Raw genomic sequence first — 23,172 nt, 5'->3', positions numbered from 1 at the left:
TTCCAGCTTCGTGGGATCAGAGTCCCTTCCAGGGACTTCAATTTGTACGCCCCTGGCCGTTGTACCCGGGCGATTTGATACGGTCCTTCCCAGTTTGGGGCGAGCTTTCCTTGCTCGGTTGGTTGAGAAGCCTCGGCTTTCCTGAGGACGAGGTCCCCTACTTTGAAGAGCTTGGGCTTAACTCTGGAGTTGTAGTATTGGGCCGTTCGCTGTTGATATCTTGCCATGCGCACCCGGGCGACCTCTCTTGTCTCTTCGACGAGGTCCAAATTGCTCCTGAGCTGGGAGGAATTGGTATCGGGGTCGTAATGCTCCACCCTCGGAGAAGGCAAGCCGATCTCCAATGAGATGACGGCCTCAGTGCCGTATGCTAGGTTGAAGGGGGTCTCTCCCGTGGGCAATCGGAACGTGGTCCGGTACGCCCAAAGGACATTGTACAAGTCCTCGACCCACTGTCCTTTGGACCGATCAAGCCTAGCTTTGAGTCCCTGCAAAATAGTTCGGTTAGTTACCTCAGTTTCCCCGTTTGTCTGGGGATGGGCAACCGAGGTGAAGCGATGATCAATGCCGAGCTCAGAGCAAAACTCCCTGAAATGAACATTGTCAAATTGTCGACCATTGTCAGATATAAGGATACGGGGTAGTCCGAATCGGCAGATTATAGACTTCCACACGAAGTCCCGCATCTTTTGCTCGGTGATCCGGGCGACAGGTTCGGCCTCGACCCATTTGGTGAAGTAGTCGATGGAGACGACCAGGAACTTTCTCTGTCCGGTGGCCAGGGGAAAGGGCCCCAGGATGTCGATCCCCCATTGGGCAAACGGCCAGGGGGCGATGATGGAGGTCAGCAGGGCTGAAGGTCGACGCTGGATATTGGCGTTTCGTTGGCACCGATCGCACTTGCGGACGAAATCCGTTGCGTCCTTCTGGAGTGTGGGCCAGTAGTATCCCTGCCGCAGGATCTTGTGGGCCAAGGCTCGACCCCCCAGGTGATTTCCGCAGATCCCTTCATGGACCTCTCGGAGGGCGTAATCCGCCTCGGAGGGGCGGAGGCATCTGAGAAGGGGAGAAGTAAATGATTGTCGATAGAGTTTACTCTCGTACAAGACATACCGGGGAGCCTGGCGCTTGATTCGGCGAGTCTCCGTCTCGTCATGAGGTAGAGTACCGTCCTGAAGATAGCAGACGAGCCCGTCGATCCAGCTTGGCTCGGAGTCAATGCACATAGTGGGCTCGGGTTCCTCCGTGCTGGGGACCCGAAGATACTCGAGCGCTGTTCCCTTGGGAAGCTCGCTCATGCGGGAGGTGGCCAGTTTGGATAGCTGGTCTGCCCTGAGGTTTTCCGCTCTGGGAATATACTGAATATTGAAAGAATTCAGGGCAGATGTGAGTTTCCGCACCTTTTGGAGATACTTTTGCATGGATGGCTCTTTAGCTTCAAAATCTCCTTGGACCTGGTTCACCACCAGCTGGGAGTCGCTAAAGGCCGTCAGGTCTCCCACTTTTAGTTCTTTCGCCAGCTTGAGCCCGGCGATGAGAGCCTCATACTCGGCCTCATTGTTCGAGGCCGGGAACTCGAGGCGCAGAGCTTGCTCGGCCACCACTCCATCTGGACTGGTGAGGATAAGTCCGGCCCCGCTGCCCCCCGGGGTCGAAGACCCATCTGAGTGCAGGACCCATGGCTGTTTCGGGGTCTCCTCCACGGACTCGGATGGCGGCTCGGGGTCGTCCGGAAGGGTGCACTCCACGATGAAGTCGGCGAGTATCTGAGTTTTGATAGCCGGCCTGGGCCGATATTCTAGGTCGAATTCCCCGAGCTCGACCGCCCATTTGGCGATCCTCCCCGCACGATCCGACCTCTGCAATATCTGCTTCATAGGCTGGTCGGTTAATATAACTATCGTGTGGGCTTGGAAGTAAGGCCTGAGTCTCCGAGCCGAGTTGATGAGAGCGAAGATGGTCTTCTCAAGTTTAGAATATCGGGTCTCAGCATCCCTGAGAACCCGGCTGGTGTAATAGACCGGCTTTTGGAGCTTGTCTTCTTCCCGGACGAGGACCGAGCTTACTGCAGCTGGGGAGACGGCCAGATATAAGTAAAGAATTTCGCCCTTCTGGGGCTTGGTGAGCAGCAGGGGAGAGGCCAGGAGGCTCCGAAGCTCTTCGAAGGCTTGCTGGCATTCTTCTGTCCACCGGAAGTCTTTCGGCCGTTTGAGGCTCTTGAAGAAGGGGAGGCAATGCTCGGCTGATCGAGAAACAAACCTTCCCAGGGCGGCTATCCGCCCCGCGAGCCGCTGCACCTCCTTAACTGTCTTTGGAGGCGACATCTCTTGCAGTGCCCGAATTTTCTCCGGGTTGGCTTCAATTCCGCGTTGGGTCACTATGAAACCCAAGAACTTGCCCGAGGTGACTCCAAACGCGCACTTCGCCGGATTGAGTTTCATTTGGTATTTTCTGAGCTTGGCGAATGTCTCGCCGAGATCGGCTATGTGGTGTTCCGCCGCTTGGCTCTTTACCAGCATGTCGTCCACATAGACTTCCATGTTCCGGCCGATCTGGTCTTTAAAGATTTGGCTGACCAGTCTCTGATAGGTGGCCCCACCGTTTTTCAGGCCAAAGGGCATCACCTTGTAGCAGTAGGTGCCCTTGTCGGTGATGAAGGCCGTCTTCTCCTCGTCTTCTGGCGCCATTCGGATTTGGTTATATCCTGAAAAGGCGTCCATAAAAGTTAGCAGTTGGTGTCCTGAAGTGGAGTCGACGAGCTGGTCGATGCTCGGGAGAGGGAAGCTGTCTTTTGGGCAGGCCTTGTTCAGGTCGGTGTAGTCCACGCACATACGCCATTTTCCGTTGGCCTTCTTTACGAGGACTACATTGGCGAGCCAATCCGGGTAGGAGACCTCCCGGATGAAGCCGGCTCTGAGGAGTTTGTCTACCTCCTCGGCCGCAGCTCGTTGTCGCTCAGGGGCGGAGCCTCTTTTCTTCTGCTTTACAGGCCTGCTGGTTGGCCTCACCTGGAGTCGGTGGACCATGACCTCGGGGTCAACTCCTGGCACGTCCGCGGGTGACCAGGCGAAGACGTCAGCGTTGTCCCGCAGGAAGCTGACGAGGCGATTCCTCTCATGGGCGCCGAGGCCGGAGCCAACCTGCACGGTTAGCTCGGGAAAATTTTCTTGTAGTGGGATTTGAATAAGGAGCTCACCGGGCTCTACTTGCTTCTTCCAGAGGGTGTCCCTCGCATCGAGGGTTTCTATGGGCAGTGAAGGGCCCATCGGGCGGTCTGGTGCCTCGGCTGGTTACTTTACTGTGTGGGCCGCCATGTAACATTGCTTGGCGACCAGTTGGTCTCCGCGGACCCCGCCCACTTCTTGGCCGGTGGGGAACCGCATGAGCAAATGGCGGGTTGAAACCACGGCTCGAAGGGCGTTTAACCCTGGGCGCCCAAGGATGGCGTTGTAGACCGAGGGCAGACGGACCACCAGGAAGTCCGTCCTCACAGTGCTCTCCCGGGGGGCGAGGCCAACTGTGACAAGGAAGCTAGCCTCACCTTCAACCGGGACCGCATCTCCGATAAACCCGACCAGCGGGACATTGATTCTCCGGAGGTGTCCTTCTGTCAACCCCATTTTTTGGTAGGCATGGTAGTACAAAATGTTGGCTGAGCTTCCATTGTCAACTAGGACACGCTTTACATCAAACCTATTTACAATCATTGAGATGACCACAGCGTCATCGTGAGGGGTCTCAACCCCTTCTAAGTCCTCGTCCGAGAACGAGATGACTTCATCAGTGCGTGGGCGCTTCGGGGGTGCTCCCTGGGCGGCTGTTCCTGTCGAGGTCCGCCCAATCATGTTGATGGTGCCGGCGATAGGCCTGTTGCCGCCAGGATTTTCGGTTGGTGCGTCATTCTCCGCCGGCCTCCTTTCCTCATGTCGGTTCCTCACGAACCGGTTGAGTACTTTCCGTCTGATGAGCGCTTCTATCTCGTCCCGGAGTTGGAAGCAGTCCTCCGTGTCGTGCCCGCGATCTCGGTGGAAGCAGCAGTACTTCCTGGGATTTCGGGGAAATCCCGTGTCTCGCATAGGAGGCGGGGGTCGGAAGAAGTCCCGACCCTCAATTTCCATCAGGATCTCGGCCCGAGGAGCATTGACGGGTGTATAGTTCTCATACCTCGCCTGGTACGTCCGGGGCCGTGGTGGAGACCTCGGGTGAGGAGGTGTCCTCTGCTGAGGTCGCCCCTGTTGACGGGGCGGGCTCCTCAGTCTGGGGAGATTCTTCTCTCGGCGGGGAGATCGGCTTCTTTGTCGACCGCGCTCCTCGCGGCGCTTCTTCCGCTTCTTCGAGGTGGGCTCGATTGCCCCCCGTCTGGAGGCGACTGCCTCCTCGGCCTTGGCGTACTTCCGGGCTCGGGCAAGCATTCCGGTGAAGTCGGCCGTGAAGCTCTTCTCGATGGAGAAGAGGAATCGATAGGAGCGGACCCCAGTCTTCAGAGCCGACATGGCTATCGATTGGTCTAGCTTGCGAACCTCCCATGTGGCGGCGGTAAAGCGATCCAGGTACTCTTTGAGGGACTCCCCCTCCTTCTGCTTGATGTCCAGGAGGGAGTCTGATGTTCGTCGCTGGCGCCGGCTGGCAGCAAAGTTGGTGGCAAACTGCCTGCCGAGCTGCTCAAAAGAGGACACCGTGTTCGGCTTCAGACCAGAGAACCAAAGCCGAGCGGTCCCTCGGAGGGTTGCTGGGAAGGCCTTGCAGAGTATGGCCTCCGAGGACCCTTGTAGGGCCATGAGGGCCCGATAACTCTCCAAGTGGTCGAGGGGGTCGGTGATTCCGCTGTAGGGCTCCACCTGAGGCATTTTGAACCTCGCGGGAACTGGCTCGTCCTCGATCTGGCGGGAGAAGGGGGACTTGGTAGTGAACTCAAAGTCCCCTTCCTGTCTTGCCTTCTTGCTGTGGAGTGCCGCAATCTGGCGCTCCAGATGCTCGACTTTTCGGTCGAGCTCCCCCACCCGTGGGATTGTCGCTGTGGTTTGCGCCAGCTCACGGTGATCCGGGGCTGACTCCGCCTCAGAAAGTTGGGGTCTCCGGTCAAAACCTTCTCCCGGTAACTCTCTCCAGGGAGAAGCTCGTTCTCCATCGTTGGCTCTGGAGGAGCCATGCAAATTTTGGCTGGGGAGAACCGGGCCGTTGGGGAGACACTCCGGCGGGGCTTGGGCCTGCGGGGGAAGTGCCGGTAAAGCCTCCACGCGCCGCAGGCCCTGAACGGCGGCAGCCAGGGCCTGGACTTGCTGTGCCAGGGCATTGAACTGTTCCGGCTGGACCTGAGGAGCTGGGTCAGCCGGAGTTGGAGAATTCTGGACGGAGTGTCCAGGACTTTGCGGGGGACGCCGGGAGACGTTAGAGGTTCCCTTACTTCTCAACTTCATGACTGCTACTCGGGCCCTTCCTCTAGCGCCAACTGTTGCTGGAAATTGGACCCGGGGGCAATCTTCGGTCGAGGAGAGGAAACGACTGTTCGTTCTCACGGCGGGGCGGCGGTCTGTCGGCGGGCGGCGTCCTCCGTCCGGGGCTGTCGGAGAGAAGGAACAGCAGGTCCTCGCAGCGGGGCGGCGATCCGTTGGCTGGCGGCGTCCTCCGTCCGGGTGCCTGCACACGAACCGGTGGCCGGGTTCTCCGGCGCCGGCCCTCCGACGCTCTAGTCAGGGAGGGGGCAAATAGTGGGGAGAAGGAGATAAACAGTGATTTTTGGGTGTATGAATGTTCCGATCCCCTCTTGGGAGGCCAAGGCTCCCTTTTATATGCGGGGGTCGGTTTACCTGTGATGTAACAGGGCGAGGCCGTAGTACGGCTTGGCATGTTGTTCAGGTCGGCGCTCGGTCAGGCGAGTCATTGCACTGATGTCGGCGGTATGGCCGAGATCAGAGACTTATCATAGTCGACTAGACCCTGCTGGGTCGATTTGCCGTGGAGAGCCGGGGATCCGTAGATGTCAGGAGCCATGCGCATTTATTGTGGAGTAAGCCGGAGATCCGCATTTATTATGGGGTAAGCCGGAGATCCACATTATTGGTGGAGTAAGCCGGAGATTCGCATTTATTATGGAGTAAGCCGGAGATTACAGCGGCCATGCGCAATAAATGCCGGAAGGGTGTTAGAGTACGGTCCTCGGACATCGGGGTTTCTCTTAGGTCGGAGGTTTCGGGGTCGGTCATCTTGTGGCCGAGCGTTCCGAGGTCGGACGCTGACTTCGGCTGTCCGGGATCGGAGGTTGTACGGCTTCTTAGGGGTATTTATGTCATTTGGGGGAAACTTTATTTCCCCCAACACTTACATATCTGTAAGAGGAGTCAGAGCAAGAGGCAATCCATTGTACCGGAGATAGTAATGAACAGAAGAAGCCCAAGTCTCTGGAAAGCGCAAATCTAGAAGTACCATTGCTCTGCTACCATGTTATTATAACAACAGATGGATGAAGTACAAAGGGGAAAAAAAAAAAAGAGAATACAAAAGGAAATGAGATAAGGTTTCGCGATTTTTGACATGAGAGTTAGAAAAACATAGGCATGTAGACCAAAACTGAATACAAAAGTCATAAATGCTGATTATTGCTCGTTTTCTTTATTCTTCATTTTACCAACATTATATTTCACCAAGTTAATCAAAACATTTAGAGATTATAACGCTATCACGAGATCAAAACTGCGAAATTAGAACGGAATAAGAAAAATATCTTCCATACATTCGGCTGGAGATTCGTCGGGAGAAGCGGTTGGAGGAGAGGGTGGGGAGCCGGTGTGCGGAGGACGCCGCATACTGGACTGTTGCCACCGAAGAGGAGGGAGGAGGAGGGGACAAGGGTCGGCGCTCCGGAAACCCTAGAAACCCTAGGTTTTGGAGAGCGTGGAGGCAGAGGAGGGAGGAGCTAGGGTCGGCTAGGGCTTGATATCGATCGAAGATGGGGGAGAAGGGGGCGGCCGCTGGGTTTTGTTTAGAATTAGGTTTTCGATGATACGAATACGCGTCGTCGTAGGTTGTATAATACGACGATGCTAATTAGCGTCATATTATGCCGACGCCTTTTAAAGGCGTCGGGCTTTTTAGGCGCTACATACAAGCGTCGGCAAAAAAACGTCGGCGAAAACTAATTTTGCTGTAGTGACAGCACTATGGAGTGAAGAATTAAATAACTGCTTCCCTATAAAAGATATGTGTTATCAGCTTGTCATCAACCGAACACGCACCATCTTGGTGCAAACTGTATCCTGAATCATCAAGATAGGCAACTTATACACCAAATTCTGCTGATGGAAGGGTAAAGCCTAAATATCATTGCAACCTTTACAAAATTTGTGACAGAAAAACGTTACAAGCAATATTCTACATATAGATACTGCACTGGAGAACAAAAATAAGAATTTTATAATGCAATGGAAAAGAGATATAACATCCAATCCAAAAGTAGAGAAATAACAATTTCAAAATCCTAGAAATAGCTTAAGGAAATTATCTGAGGTGAGAAGAATATGGTGTATAATGGCATAATAATTATAGTAGCAGCATCAATCTGGGGGGTCTCTTAGATGAATAATTGAAGCCATACATATGGAAACTGTCACGCCTTGGGCCCAGAGTGCGACAGATGCCGCACACCTGCACGACAGACCGTACAGGCATGCAAGGCTCTGCATTATATCAAAGCAATGACAAATTTCTGATTTTTTTTATTAATAATTTACTCAAAGCAATCTTCCAAAGTTTCAAAATAACATATGACAACATAAATCAATTTCTCTAACTAGTCTATCTAAAATGCCAATAACTGAAAGAAATCTTCAAGAATCTAGCGCACTTTCCAAGTCCCGTGTGATCACGTGTCTGAATCTGAAAAATAGAAAAAATAGGATGATGAGTTACACTAGCCCAGTAAGCAACACAATACCCCAAATGTGGGGCCAAACATGCCAAATATTTAATTAAAATATAAAATTATCGACTGAAAAATAAATCACAAATGACATTTTTACAAAAACTCTGATATTAGAATTCCAACATCAATAGGCTATGACTACGTAACCTAATGGCATGGATCGCACAAAATACCAAAAACTATTATTATTAACCACAAGTGGCAACGGTATCCAAAAACTACAATTCTAATAACTGATGGCAACGGTGTCCAAAAACCACTATTCTAATCACTAGTGGGGCAGTGTCGAAACTAGTTTCTCATAGATACAAGTCGACAGGGCCAACAAATAATTTCAATTGGCAGGGCCAGAACATATCCTAACCATGCTGAGAATACGTACATATAAAAATAAATTGCATAAGTTGCCCAGTCATATTTTACAGATTTCATAGCATATAGCAAAATTTTCAAATGATATCTAACATGCTTGACCTATTTTACTAAATACAAAATATATTTCAAAATTTAATCAACTAATAATTATTTTGCTAGTAATTTGGAAAATACACTTTGAAGCATTAAGTTACTTATCTCTTCTTGCTTTAAATCCCACTTTAAACAAACGTGTTACATACACCTATTTAATATCATTAAAATGTTATTAATTTTAATATAATTTCAGAAATGAAAATAAAATACTATGGTCTCATGCCCCCATATCAGTTCGATCCAAACAAGGAGGATTCAACATGTCAGAGGTGAAGATCGAAAGTGGTCAAATCTAGTTGGGGTTGAAGTCATAGTTGATCTACCACCTAGGTACCGAGGCGATTCATGGTCTCTAAACTAGTTAAACATTGATCTGAGCAACAAGAAGAATAAGGCTTACACTAGGATCTCCGAGCATTTCTAAAGTGAGAAAAAGAGAAGAGAAAATCTCAGCTCAGGTCTGGATTTGGTTTGATCTTGATCTTGGGCTCGGTCTGAGTGGCTCGGGTCGACAATTATAAGAAAGGTCCAGATCTAGTCAAAATGTGGGCTTGCTTAGAGAGAGAAAAAGATACACGATTCAAGGCTAGTTGAGCTTTTGGGCTTGATCCACTTAGTTATGTTCAATCAGAGGCTTGGCCTATTCAGTCCAATTTGACCAAAATCAAAAAGAGATATTTGGCCTGGGTTGACCTAAATCAATCAATGTATCTGGTCCAAAATGAACAGACTCGGCCCACAATGGATGAACTGGGCCCAACAAGGCCCAAAAGAAATATAGCTTACAATAGATAAGCAGGGCCCAAAATGAATGATCGTGGCCCACAATAGGTAAACAGGGCTCAAAAGATATACGGCCCACAATGGACACGACCCAGCAGAGTGAATAGGGCCCAACATGGCCCAAAAAGTATATGGTCTACAATGAGCATGACCCAACATGATGAACAAGGCCCAAGCTTGGCCACATTGGCACGGCCCAAATAAGTGAACAGAGCCCAAAATGGGCATGACCAACAGGGCCCAAAATAAATGCATTAGGCCCAAATTCGAACAGGGCCCAAACGAATGACCATGGCCCAATCACGACCCAAAATGGTGTTCTTCATCATCAATCATTATATATATATATATATATATATATATATATATATATATATATATATATATATATATATATATATATATATATATATATATATATATATATATATATATATATATAGTAACAAGAGAAAATGGAAAGAAACTAAAGAAAGAAGAAGGAGAAAAACAGGGTGAAGGAAGAGAAAGAAGGGGGAAGAGGGAGGAGCTCCAGCCACCCGTTGCGCGGCCAGCAAGAAGGTAGAGACCAAGTGTGTGTCCTCAATTTAGCCCGAACAGAGATGCCAAAGTGGCTTCGGTTTGACTTGAAATGGAAAAATAGAGGGGAGAAAGCTTACCAGCGAGCGACGGAGGCGGTGGATCATAGCCATGGGTGGCAACGGGTGGCGTCCAGTGGCTGCTACCATCGGCAAAGATAGATCTCAAATCAAGGAAAAAAACAAGGGAATGACTACAAAATGTCTTCGGGTGGCGTTCGGCCGGGGTGGCGCACCGGCCACCAGAAGGAAAGGAGGAGAAGGAGGGAGAGGGAGGAGATGGAGGGGAGGCTCAAAGGTGGATCAGAGTGGATTGATCTTTGGAAGGAGGAGTTTTTATAGGTGGGTTTTGGCCCGTTAACTGCCGCGATTCTCATGACAGCTGATCAGAATTTGTGGCCATTCAAGCGGCCACGGGGTGGCCGTGGGCCTGTCGCGGAACGGCCGCGGCGCCCCCGCTCCCATCTCACCTAAAGAAGGTGGAGAGGATCGCGATCACTATCCTCTGTTCTGGCTCTTCACAAGGGCCTTGGGCTGCGTTATCTTGCGAAAACAATACAATAAATGAGAAGAAAATACTGGTACAATATATTAGTTATTTCTTCTCATTTAAACAAGTCAATCCAGTGCCGAGGGAAATATGACCCTTGAAGCAAAAAGAAAGGAGGCACCGTGTGAGAGTACGTGCTATGAAGGAGAGTAAAACAAAAGAAGGGATACCATTCACATTGTAGCTGAGAAGAACGTAGACAGTAGATAAAGCAATAAAAGAATCAGTAATTAAAAACTTTCATAAAAAGAGCTAGTGCAGGGCATCATGCAAGTTCATACTGGAAATTTGAAATTAAAATAATATGAACAGATATCAGTAGTTAGCAAATGAAAAAACAAAATTAAGCTCACACCTACAAGAATAGGCGGATGTATGCATGAGACAGATGAGGTGCAATAGTGGATAACAATGTCAGATATGTGACATTGTCCTGAATACTCATAATTTCAAATTTTTTAAGACAAAAGGAAGCATTAACTATTCATGCTTCAATTGCCATAACTATAACAATGGGTCAACAAGAAATAACCAAAGCCATCCAATGTCTTTATGAATCCATCTTCCCCATTTAGTCCAATCAAGGTCTGCGTTTCCAGACATTCTATGCTTCTCAAATCCTTGGTGTAACTTCCCATCTAATATTGATGAACTTTCCCGACATCTTTCAGAACCCTGTATTGCAATTTGCAAATAGAACCCCTATTCGCATCAAGGCCTCGACTGATCTTTATTGGACTAGACTTACACCATCTTAAGCAGTTTATCAATTATTTTATACTTTTAGTTAACCTGAAAGTTCATACTTTATTTCTACTATATCTCAGAATCTTGAAGTGGAGAACAGAGCAGATATCAGATTCAGAGATGCAAGAGACATAGGGAGGTTAAAAGAACAGTTATTTAAAGAAAAAAAAGCTATTAAGAAGTAAAATTGAGATATGCTGCAAAGTTCCTTTATGCTTGTGGATCCTCAATCAAACAATTCAAGCAGTTTTCAGAGTAAAGTAATATACCAAAAAATTAGGTTCCAAAAATCAATTACAAATGTAGGACCCAGATATGCATTGCAACATGAACTAGTAATTGGTTTTTATGCAAATCCATTATGAAGTTTAGAAGCACCCTAACCCTCTTTAAGGGTGTGAATAGACAATAAAACAATTTTTTATGGATGTAAAGTACAAAGAATGCATAACCATATGAACCCAAGTAAGGACTGAGCTATATCTAAAATCATCCCACAACCCCTTGGTATGATGAAGGGAAAAAAGGAAAAAAATTAAAAATAGAAAAAAATCAGGACATTGTCATATTATACGCAATCATTAAGCTCAGTCAGCTTATTAATCCATCTAATCCATATTCCCATCAAGTGAAAGCTTTTACACTCTTAACTTGCATATTGTTCTTAAAAAATCCTTATAGCCATAGTATTAATTATTTCCTGCTAAACGAACAATAGTACTGACCCTTTTTTTTTTTACTTGACAAATTACAGCCTAACCCTCTCCTCTTCAAGTGCTATAAAACAATAAGACAGGTTTGCTGTAAAGCCTCCCAACAATTATAATCATCATTAGAATTCATCTCAAATAGACCAAACTATAACTCGCATGCAAGTTTTTCTTGACCTTACCCATTCCCAATCACACCCATTGGTTGCCACAGAGTCCCCTAATGACAAATATAATATTCATTGCAGATTGTTCAATTTGACATGATCCAAACCCAAACCTAGAGGGAATATAAAATTCTAACTGCAGCCCAGATCCACTGAAAATTAAGTCCACAACTCATTGCCTACCCAATCATTAGCAAATAATAGGACAAATTGTCAGGTTACTGAGTGCCATCTAGCACCCTAATCATCAGTCATGCAATAAATTATAGAAAGCTGCTGATGGTTTTCCTGACATTTACTTAAACTGAACTACAGAAAAGGGAACGAGAGAAGTGTCTCTAAAAGTTGCAGAGGTGAATAAGTTTAATGGTTGCAAAGGATGAGCCTTGTAATTAAACTAAAAATACTTAGTGGCAGCACAGAAAGAACAGGAAAGAGAAAACGTTGAGAAGAATTGCAGCATGGTTGTACAAAGTATTGTAAACAGTTGGAACACATCAGATGAAGGGCACCACAACAGATTAAGAACAACCTGAAATTTATCATGGGTGCTTAGGCAGGATTGGTATCCTCAAAGCTGTCAATGTCGTTGAAGTCGAGATCGGATGGTAGATCCTTCTTTGCTTTCCACAAAGCAGCACTGCAGCCCAATCATCGATAATCGTGATCGCTGACCTGGACAGTCCAAATGAATGAAGTTCGTTTAATTTTACTTCTGTTACATTCATAACCATAGTAGGCAAAAAATTTACTCATCAGAGTGAGGAGTGACCAACCTCTGCTGCTGCTCCTGTTGTCATGCTCCACCGCTGCCATCATTGATCTGACTGGGATATCTGAAACAAAGCCCCAATACTCTCCTCCCCTCATGCATTGTGTCTCCAATTCTGGACAATTCTTAACCCACAGGCACTTAAGGTTACGAGGGCACGGTAGCAAACTGTTTGGCAATGAGATCAGCTTAGGGCAGTCGGTAATAGTCAATTCCTCAAGTGCATTAAGGCCTTGCCTCCCCTCGGGCAATGAGCTGAGGTTCGGTAAGTCTTGAATTCTAAGGCATACTAGAGCAGTGCAGCATCCCAGCCCTGCCGGCAAGGAGCAGACGTTAGGGCATTTGGAAATGATTGCTTGCAGAAGCGATTGTGGGAAATCAGGTAATATTGTCATATCTTGGAAGCCACCTAGTTCAATTACTTTCAAAGTGCTGAGGTGCTTTAGTGAGTCCTGTGGAAGGTTGGCTAACTGCTCACATCCTGTAATGGCAAGCTTTTCAAGGGAAGTGAGGTGCTGCAATTGCAACCCACCATCGAATTCTGATGATGACGAGCCAATTAGGTTGCGACAATAACAAATTCGTAGACATTTGAGGGAGCTCAAACCTTGGAGAACCTCAACCGGCAAGAAATTTAGGCCATCACAACATTCTACTGACAGAGACTGGAGAGAGTTCATTTTCTTCCACAGCCCCAGCGATGATGATGAAAACATAGGCTTCTGGCAACCTCTAATAGTCAATTCTTGAAGGGATGCCCTGGAGTCAACCTCCTCCTGCTCTAGCAGCAGTGTCAGTTCATGACACTCCCGCATTTCTAATCTTTCTAGAGTATTCATACATCCGAAGAACCCTTCGGCAGGAAGCAGGGCTGAGCAATATTCTATCTCAAGATTTCGAGTTGTAGGAAACAGTGGAATGTTCCTTAGTCTAGAGCAGCTGCTGATTTTCAAGCTAGCAAGCTGAGGAAATGATGGCCTCCCTCTTATGCCCTCCCATTCTTCCAAATTATCCATATTATGCAACCTGATTTTCCTCAGTGAAGGGAACGGTGTACTGTTTTGGTCTGTGCCTGCACTGCCATAGAAACTGGTGCCACCCATGTACCTCACGGAATTCATATTTCCTATCTCTAGAATTTCCAGGAAAGGAAGTTGTCCAAGCTGTGGAAGATGCTCACATCTGTTGCAACCTGTCATAATGATTTCAACTAGACTATTAAGGAGCATTGGATCTTGCCTCAACCAAGCTGGAAACTGGGCGCCTCTGTAATTCTGCAGTGTGAACTTTTTTAAGCTGTGAGGAGGTTGAAGGGCTTCAAGCACATTCTCCACATGTCCTTCCTCCTGTCGATCAGCTGACATCCCCCAGTCTAACTTCAGCACTCGAAGATAGTGTTTGGAACCTAAATTGACATCGCGAGCATCTTCTTCACTATTTACATTCTCAAGGTTACACAACTCTAACATTCCCTGGAGGTTTAAATTCTTCAGCTCTCCTATGCCGCCACTTCCAGACTCATTGCCAAGTATATACCTTGTGAGTGTCCGTAAATGTTTCAAATGCCCCATCCCTTTGGGCATACACCTTAAACTATAACAACCATCAAGGTACAGATGCCTTAGATTGGTCATGTTTCTCATTCCTCTTGGGAGCTGGAGAAGACCTTCACAGTGGATGAGCTTCAAAGTTTGCAAACAAATGAGGCTACATATGTTTTCAGGTAAGGTTTCAATATCACTGAAAGAGATATCCAGGTACCGTAATAGTTTGAAACGCTCCATAGATATATGACAATCTGATATGCTAGTGTAACTCAAGTCTAGCACTCGCAAATACATGTTTTTTGACAAGGTGGCCCGGGAATGAGGATTGACAAGTGCACCATGACCCAATAACAATAGCGTCCGCAAGGTCTTAGCAGAGGATGAGGTGTCTATGTTTGATAGGTCTGCAAAATAATTTATGGACAAATGACGAATTTTGCTATTTCTATTTGAAATGCTTTCAGGATTGTCAAAAATACGACATTCATTTCCCATGATGGATGATGCAAGGTCATGCATGAGGTCATGCATCTTGCATGTCGTTTTTGTATCACTATCATACCATCTTTTAATTTCCTTTACTTCTTGGAAGAAACACCTCCATGCAAGCTCAGTAAAAATTTCATGGCCCTTCTCCTCAAATTCCATGTTTCCTTGGGTTGGAATGAGACCATTAGCCATCCATAATTGAATTAGCATATCTTTGTCTATTTCATAATCCTTTGGAAAGATGGCGCAATAAGAAAAGCACTGTTTCAAATGGGAAGGCAAGTGATTATAGCTTAGCTTCAACGAGGGCAGGATCCTATCATCTCGTAATTCCCAAATTTCACTCTGCATCACGGACCTCCATTCCCACTCCTCACTCTTGAGGCGCATTAAGCTGCCTAGTGTTTTTGCTGCCAAGGGCAAGCCCCCACACTTCTTGACAATCTGCTTGCCTATTGTTGCCAACTTCTGGGGTTCTTCTGTGCTCTCAAATGCTCGCTTCTTGAACAAAATCCAGCAGTCCTGCTCAGACAAGGGAGCCAATTGATAAGCCTCGACCGTACCCACAATTGATGAAACTATCTTACTGCGGGTAGTCACCATAACTGAACTGCCATCTGCGCCGACGGTTAGCAAATCTTTCAACCCACACCATTTCTCTTCATTCTCATTCCATACATCATCTAACACCAGAAGGAATCTTCTTGCTCTCAAGATTTCTCTAAGCTCCTTCTGCAACGGATCCATATCTGAAACCTTGCATTTTTTGTTAGTAGCCGATTCAATAATTGCCCTAACAATCTTCCGGACATCAAAATCATCCGAAACACAGACCCAAATCTGCTTGTGGAAATGTTGTACCACTCTCTCGTCGTTATACACCATCTGTGCGAGCGTCGTCTTTCCAAGGCCCCCAATCCCGAAAATTGGAACAACTGTAGCGCTCCGGCTTCCACTTCGACTGATGAGCAGCTCCACAATCTTCATTTTGTCTTCTTCCCTTGCAATGACTTCTGACTCGCTGATAAAGGAATGGGTTTGCAGTCTATCAGTTTCTCCAAGCCGAGTAACAATGTCACCACCACCACCACGACCGTTTCTCCATACGAACTTGGATTGTTCCGCGGCAATGTCATCCATTCTTCCCACGATTGCTGCTATCTTTTGGGCCATTCTAAAGCGAAACATTAGAGAATTGTGGAAGGAAAAGAAGCCCTGTACCTGTTGAAATATTTGTGGAAGAAGAGAAAAATAAGAGAATTACAATGTAGAGGAGTAGCAAGAGGCTGACAAAGTTTGTTAAGGTCGACTAAATTTGACACAATTAATCACAAATCAACCAAGGTGAAGTTTGGTAAGGCCGACTAAGTTTGGCATAATCAATCACAAATCAATCAAGGTGAACTTTAGTAATGCCAACCAAGTTTGGCACAATTAATCACAAATTAATTAAGGTACTAATCAATCATATAATTTTAACATCCCCCCTCAAACTTAATGCGGTAAAATGGACACGAACTTGAGTTTGGAAACAAGATCTCGAAAGATGCCAGGAGAATGAGCTTTCGTGAAGATGTCCGCGGTGAGGACAGATCTCAGAGATAAGGCAACCAAAGCTCAACGATGCTCGTAGACAAAGCACCATAGAAAAAGAGCAAGAGAACTCGTACTGGATGATGAAAAAGCCGAGGGCAGCAAATAAAGCCAGAGATTGAGGAATGGGACGGCGCTATGCAGATGTACGCATCCATGATCAAGAGCGAAACCGCACCTGCCAAGTTTACCAGCCAAGTTTCTGACGGTACGGTGTGGTGCGCTGATGCTAGGGTTTGGAGCGAGACCACATCTGCCAAGTTTACCTGCCAAGCTTGTAACAGTATAGTTTGACGCGTTGCTGCTGGGGTTTGAAGCGAGACTGCGCCTGCCAAGTTTATCCGCCAAGTTTCTGACAGTACAGTTTGACGTGTTGCTGCTGAGGTTTGGTGCAATACTGTGCCTACCAAGTTTATCTGCCAAGCTTCTGACGGTACGGTTTGGCGCGCTGCTGCTGGAGTTTTGAGTGAGACCGCGCCCGCCAAGTTTATCCGCTAAGCTTCTGACGGTATGATTTGGCGCGTTGTTGCTGGGTTTGGAGAGAGACCGCGCCGGCCAAGTTTACCCACTAAGCTTCTAACGGTACAGTGTGGTACGCTGCTGCTAGGGTTTCAGCTTGGGAAGAAGACAACGCCCCCAAAAAAAAAACCCTTCACATGAAGAAAGCATCCACGGTAGCCCAACAATTTTTTTTTAATTGAAAGTCAAACAAAAAAATAATGAGAAAATAACAAAAAATAATTCAAGAGAAAAAGAAGGAAGAAAGAAGGCTATGATTTTACAAGGTTCTCGATGAGAAGAAGGGGCTTTGAAAGTCGCCGAGGCCGAAGCCTCGGCTATCCCTCCCAAATAAGGCAGAAGAAACAGAGGATCTATGAGCGACGACGACCACAAAAAAGGTGAAAAAGAGGATGGCAATAGGTTACGTGTTCGGTGGGCCTGATACCATGTTGAAAAGAAGAATAAGAGAAGAGAATTGTATTTCTGCTTGTCTGTTACAATATACAGGAGCAGCCTTTATATAGACTAGGAGGCTGACGAAGTTTGGTAAGGCTGGCTAAGTTTGGCACAATCAATCACAAATCAATCAAGGTGAAGTTTGGTAAGACCAACTAAGTTTGGCACAATCTACAAGATAACGTGCTGGAGCCGGCAGCCCAGCCAACTTCAGCCCAAGGCCCTTGTAAGGAGCCAGAACAGAGGATCACGATCCTCTCCAGCTTCTTTGGGCGAGATGGAAGTGGGGCACCGCGGCCGTTCCACGGCAGCCCCACAGCCACTTGAACGGCCGCTAATTCTAATCAACTGCCGTGAGAATCATGATGGTGAGCAGGCCAAAACCCACTTATAAAAAAAACCGCCTCCTTCCAGAGATCAATCCACTCTGATCCACCTTTAAGCTTCTCCTTCGTCTCCTCCCTCTCCCTCCTTCTCCTCCTTTCCTTCCGGTGACCGACGCGCCACCAAGGCCGAGCGCCGCTCGAAGACATTTTGTAGCCATTCCCCTATTTTTCTCTTGATTTGAGATCTATCTTTGCCAATGGAAGCAGCCACTAGACGTCGCCGGTTGGCCACCCATGGCTGAGACCCGCCGCCTCCGTCGATCGCTAGTAAGCCCCCTTTCCTCTACTCTTCGATCTATAGTCGAATCAAGTTTTCTTTTCATTTCTCCTATTCTGGATCCAAATGGAGGACTCGATTTTTTCCTCTTCTCACCAGCCGCCGCAGCAGCAACCGGCTGCTATAGCCGTCAACGGCTGGCCGACAGCCCCTAGGCTGGCCGCCGCTGGAAACTCTCCTCTCCTCTCCTTCCTCTCATCTTCTCCTCCTTCTTGTGTTCTCAACCGGATGAAGAACCCCAATTTTGGGATGTGATTATTCATTAGGGTTTTGTTTGAATTTGGGCCCAGTTCATTCATTTTGGGCCCTTTTGGGCTGTCCCCATTTTGGTCCCTATTGGGCATGTTAACTTTGTTGGGTTGTGCCCATTGTGGGCCAAAAATGGGTCAGTTTAGCATTTTGGCCCCTATTGGGCCATAACCATTGGGGGCCCGCTCATTCGTTATGGGCCTGTTCATCCATTTTGGGTCGTTCAACCATCATGGGCCCATTCATCCATTGTAGGCCCATTCATCCGTTGTGGGTTTGTTAACCCATTATAGGCCCGTTCACCCATTGTGGGCTCGTTCATCCATTGTGGGCCCCTTCATCCGTTGTGGGCCCATTCATTCATTGTGGGCCTGTTCATCCGTTGTGGGCCTACTCATTCTTTGTGGGCCCATTCATTCATTGTGGGCCCATTCATCCGTTATAGGCCGTATTCATTTTGGGCCCTGTTCGTCCATTGTGGGCCATGTTCATTTTGGGTCGTGATCATTCATTTTGGGCCCTACTCATCTATTTTTGGCTGTATTTCTTTTGGGCCTTTTTGGCCCTATTGATCCATTGTGGGCCGAGTCCGTTCATTGCGTACCGGATACATTAATTGATCCAAGTTGACCTAGGCCAAATATCCCTTTTCCAATTTTAGTCGAATCGGACTAAATAGGTCAAGCCTCTGATCGAACTTAACTAAGTGGATCAAACCTGTTGTGGTTCGAATCTGGCCCGAAGGTGACCACGCCGGGGGAGTCAAAGGAGCTGCTGGTTATTTGGAGGAAGAAGACGGGGCCACCTCCTGCGCGGCGGCGGCGGCGGCGGCGGACCTGCACAAAGCCTCACTGGTATTTTCGGTGTGGGCCCTCCGACAATCAAGTTAAAGTGGGATAAGTTTGGTCCAGCCAAAAGTCCCTTAGAAGTTACTTGACCGGGCTATTTGTAGTTCCGGTGGAGAGGCTCAGGTGGCAGAGGCATTGTCCGCCCTCATTATGAGAGGGGGTGGCTCTGAGTCAAATGGCGCGCAGCTAATATTGGCCAGTGGCATATAGGGCTGTCTGTTCTCGAGAACGGTAAGGTGTTGACAGTCGTAGTAGGATATAGCCGGAGTAGTCATGGTGCTGTCCTTTGACTGTCGAGGGCCAGCTCTCGAAGTGTAGCGCGGTGGTGTTGTAATGTATGGCCACGTAGGAGGGCGTGGGCATACACATGGGTGCGGCTGTTGGCGAGTTCGAACTCGTTGAGAGGTTGCATCATGCGTTTGGCGAGGTCGACTAGACGGATGCCGAGGATAGCTCAGCTCTCTAAATTTCGAGGTGTACTCGGTGAAGCGTCCCGAGCTCGAGAGTCGGGGCGTACTACTGAAGCGGTCGCCCCGAGCCCGGTCGGGGCGAGTCGGCGAATATTGAAGGTCGATGGACCTTTTGGCAGAGTCCGAGGCCATGATGATTCTGAGTCGGACCGAGGATCCAACCGGTCGGTGTTGGCATTTATTGGGCCAAAATTGGGCGGCCTTTTTGTTTTGGGCTGGACGATCCATTTTGCCCCGCATCAAAACCCAAAAGCTTAAATAGCCTTAGATTGTGTATCTCTTTCTCTCCCTAAGCAAGCCCACGTTATGACTAGAGCTAGACCTTTCCTCTGATGGTCGATCCGAACAATTAGGACCAAGCCCAAGATTTGGATCAGATCAAATTCAGACCCGAGTTGAGACTATCTCTCCTCCTTTTTCTCCCTCTAGACAAGCTCGAGGATCCTAGTGTAAGCCCTGTCCTTCTTGTAGCTCGGATTTAAGTTAACCCAATTTGAAAACCCCGAACTGCCCTAGTACCTAGGTGGCTGACTAGCCATTACTTCAGTCTCAGCTAGATTTGGTCACTCTCGATCTTTACCTCTAACCCGTTGAATCCTCCTTGCTCGAATAGAACTGATTTGGGGGCATGAGATCATAGTATTTAATTTTGACTTTTGAAATTATGTTAAAATTAATATGATTTTAATGACATTAAATAGGTGTATCTGATTTGTTTCTCTAAAGTGGAATTTAAAGCAAAAAAAGGTAAGTAACTTAATGCTTTAAAGTATATGTTTCAAATTATTGAAAAAATAATTATTAGTTGATTAAATTTTGAAATATATTTTGTACTTAGTAAAATGGGTCAAGCATATTAGATATCATTTAAAAATTTTGCTATATGCTATGAAATCTATAAAATATGACTGGACAACTTATGAAATCTGTTTTTATATGTATGTATTCTCGGCATAATTATAATCTGTTATGGCCCCATCAATAGGAATTATTCATTGGTCCTATCGACTTGTATTATGAGAAATTAGTTTCGACACTATTGCCATCGATGATTAGAATAGTGGTTTTTGGACCCCGTTGCCACCGGTGATTAAAATGGTGATTTTTGGACACCGTTGCTACCGATGATTAGAATAGTGGTTTTTGAATACTGTTGCCACCAGTGATTAAAATAGTAATTTTTGGACACTGTTGCTACCGATGTTAGAATAGTGGTTTTTGAATACTGTTGCCACCGGTGGTTAACAATAGTGATTTTTGACACTTTGTGCAATCCATGCTACTGGGTTACGTGGCCATAGCCTATTGATGCTGAGATTTTGGTATAAAAACTTTTGTGAAAATGATAATAAGTTTCGAAAAAAATTATATTATTTGTGATTTATTTTTCAGTTATTAGTTTGTATTTTGGTTAAATATTTGGCATGCTTTGACTCTATTCTAAAATATTTTGTTGCTTACTAGGCTAGTATAGCTCATAATCTTATTTTTTTCTATTTTTTCTGGGCTGCAAATAGATCGGATTGACCTGTAACCCGACCTAATCCGTTTAGATCCGATCCGACTCGTTTTGAAGAACCTGTAGGGCTGGGTCGGATCTTAAAATTGAACCCATTTTATTTTCGAATCGGTTCTGAATTTACTAAATCCATATTCGATCCGATCCGTATATAAAATATTAAAATATTACTATAAATAATAACCGTTCAATGTGCACTAATTTTTAGATATAATGTAATAGATGTTACTATAAATAATAACCGTTCAATGTGCACTAATTTACTATAAATAATAATCGTTTATTACACGTAATATAATAAATTATGGTGCGGCATCCAAGGATGTCTTGTATGTTCCGAATTTTTTAAATCTACACGCATCATTAAAGAACCTAACTCGGTAAGCAGATAATGCTGCATCCATTGAAAGATGTAACTGTTTATTTTTCTTCTGCCAAAATTGCACTCTGGTTTTCAGCCCAAAAAAAAAAAAAAAAAGTACACTCCGGCAAGCTGGCCTTAATTTAGATGCAGGGTCACATAATTGCAGCATAAGTTGCATGCGTGCGAATCAAATTACATGATTCTCGTGGGTGGGAGCCGACCCACTGTTGTCCCATCCGTCGGACGTGACAAAATCCAACCCCCCCCCCCCCCCCGGGCCGCGCGTGACGAGCCAACCGCCTGCAGCACGACGTGGCACCTCCAGCAAGCTGAAACTTTGGAAGATTGCGTGAATTATTGGTTAAAAAATAAATTTTAAAAATTTATCATTATTTTGACATAATCTGCAGTCTTAAATATATATACGGTTTATTATGAGATCTCGAGACGTGATATAATCGATCACAAATCAATTAAAATAAAATTTAATAAAGCTACCTTAAGTTGATACAATTAATCATAAATTAATAAATGTCAATGATTTCAACGTCACCTTTTTTATCATTTTGCTGCCATGTTCTTCCGCTTCCCGCCGCAGAGCCTCGTAGTTGACCTCATCCAGGATGTTGTCGGCGTCGTAGGCGGCATCCTTGAGCTTGGCTATCCAGTCATTCAACGCCCGGACCGCCCGGTCTGTAGCCTGATTCTCCTCCACGTCCTGGAGCGTAGCTTGGATGAGGGACAGCGCGCTCTGGAGCCTGGCCAGCTCCTTGTCGACGCCCCAAATTTTTCCCAAGCCACGCTGGATCGCGGAAACGGATTTCTCCAGCACCACCTGGACAAGGGGAGGGAGGAGTATAGCGGCGGCCATCCTAGCTTCGTAGAAGAAAGAAATGTGGGAACGATGCAAGAATAAAAGAGCATGACATGAGTCAAGCGGCTTCTCCGGTCGTTTCAGAATATTTCCTAGTAGCGGATGGGGACAGCAAAGGACGATGCAAGAATAAAAAAAAAAAAAAAAAAAAGCAAGACATGAGTCAAGGGAAGCGGAAGCTGGCGAAAACTTTCGGCGCATGGGTTTCCCCCTCTCCTTCCTTCCAAAACAAGCGGAAGCTAACTGGAAACTTTCGGCGGCCCATGCTGGGCACTGTAACTCTCGTCCTTGGATCATTAGTTTCTGAAGTAAATGGCATCCAGATCCTCGCAGGACTCCATCCGTCGCCGGATTCGGCTCGAGTTGCTACGTCCCCAGACGAAATTAACCATCGGATGGATGCTTGCAGCGGATGAAAAATGACTCGCAAAAGGTGATTTTATTGGACACACAAGTTAAAGGTGGCGTACAATTGCCGAGGGACAGAATCTCGCTGCCATCGACCGCCGCAAATGGAGTCCGTGACTCCCAGTCACAATATTCGCATCGATAAAAATAATCGGTATGGACATGCTTATCGGAATAATCTCTCTTATTTTAATATATCCCTATTCCTTTACTTTTGCATTTTTTTTTTCAAATGAGATTTTTTATTAAAAAGATAGAAGGGGAAGCACATGAAGTCCCATTTTGTCTGCTAACTCATTGTTCCTTGCTTGCATTGATCGAAACTGTTGCTGGAAATTGGACCCGGGGGCGGCCGCGAATCGAGAAGGAGGAGCTCCGGTGGGAGAATCGGCGGATGGCGGTTCGTCGTCTGGCGGCGTCCTCCGGAGGGGCCTGTGAGCGAGAACGGTGGGCGGTGGATCGTCGGCGTGCGGCTCCTTCCGGAGGAACCTGCAA

At 46.8% G+C, this 23,172-nt stretch overlaps 1 protein-coding gene across 1 annotated transcript; it reads right to left on the bottom strand.

The window, feature by feature from the left end:
- Positions 1-7,387: 7,387 nt before the first annotated feature.
- LOC113461252 (putative disease resistance protein RGA3) lies at positions 7,388-22,660 on the bottom strand. The gene is made up of 4 exons (XM_039117442.1): positions 21,949-22,660; positions 12,701-15,953; positions 12,457-12,599; positions 7,388-7,872 (listed from the first exon to the last, which is right to left on the bottom strand). Exons 1-3 carry the CDS (start codon positions 22,564-22,566, stop codon positions 12,505-12,507), a joined length of 3,966 nt encoding a protein of 1,321 aa, XP_038973370.1. The 5' UTR covers positions 22,567-22,660; the 3' UTR covers positions 7,388-7,872; positions 12,457-12,504.
- Positions 22,661-23,172: the final 512 nt, after the last annotated feature.

The sequence above is a fragment of the Phoenix dactylifera genome, unplaced genomic scaffold (assembly GCF_009389715.1).
Source record: "Phoenix dactylifera cultivar Barhee BC4 unplaced genomic scaffold, palm_55x_up_171113_PBpolish2nd_filt_p 000222F, whole genome shotgun sequence".
Classification (NCBI taxonomy): Eukaryota; Viridiplantae; Streptophyta; class Magnoliopsida; order Arecales; family Arecaceae; genus Phoenix; species Phoenix dactylifera.
The sequence above is the reverse complement of the archived record's forward strand: the minus strand, read 5'-3'. Positions and strand labels throughout refer to the sequence as shown.

Coding starts and splice junctions, on each gene's coding strand:
- LOC113461252 (XM_039117442.1), bottom strand. CDS start 22,566: ATGATCCAAGGACGAGAGTTACAGTGCCCAGCATGGGCCGCCGAAAGT. Junction 15,954..21,948: donor GCAGCAAAATGATAAAAAAG/GTGACGTTGAAA, acceptor ATATTTCAACAG/GTACAGGGCTTCTTTTCCTT. Junction 12,600..12,700: donor CAACAGGAGCAGCAGCAGAG/GTTGGTCACTCC, acceptor TGGACTGTCCAG/GTCAGCGATCACGATTATCG.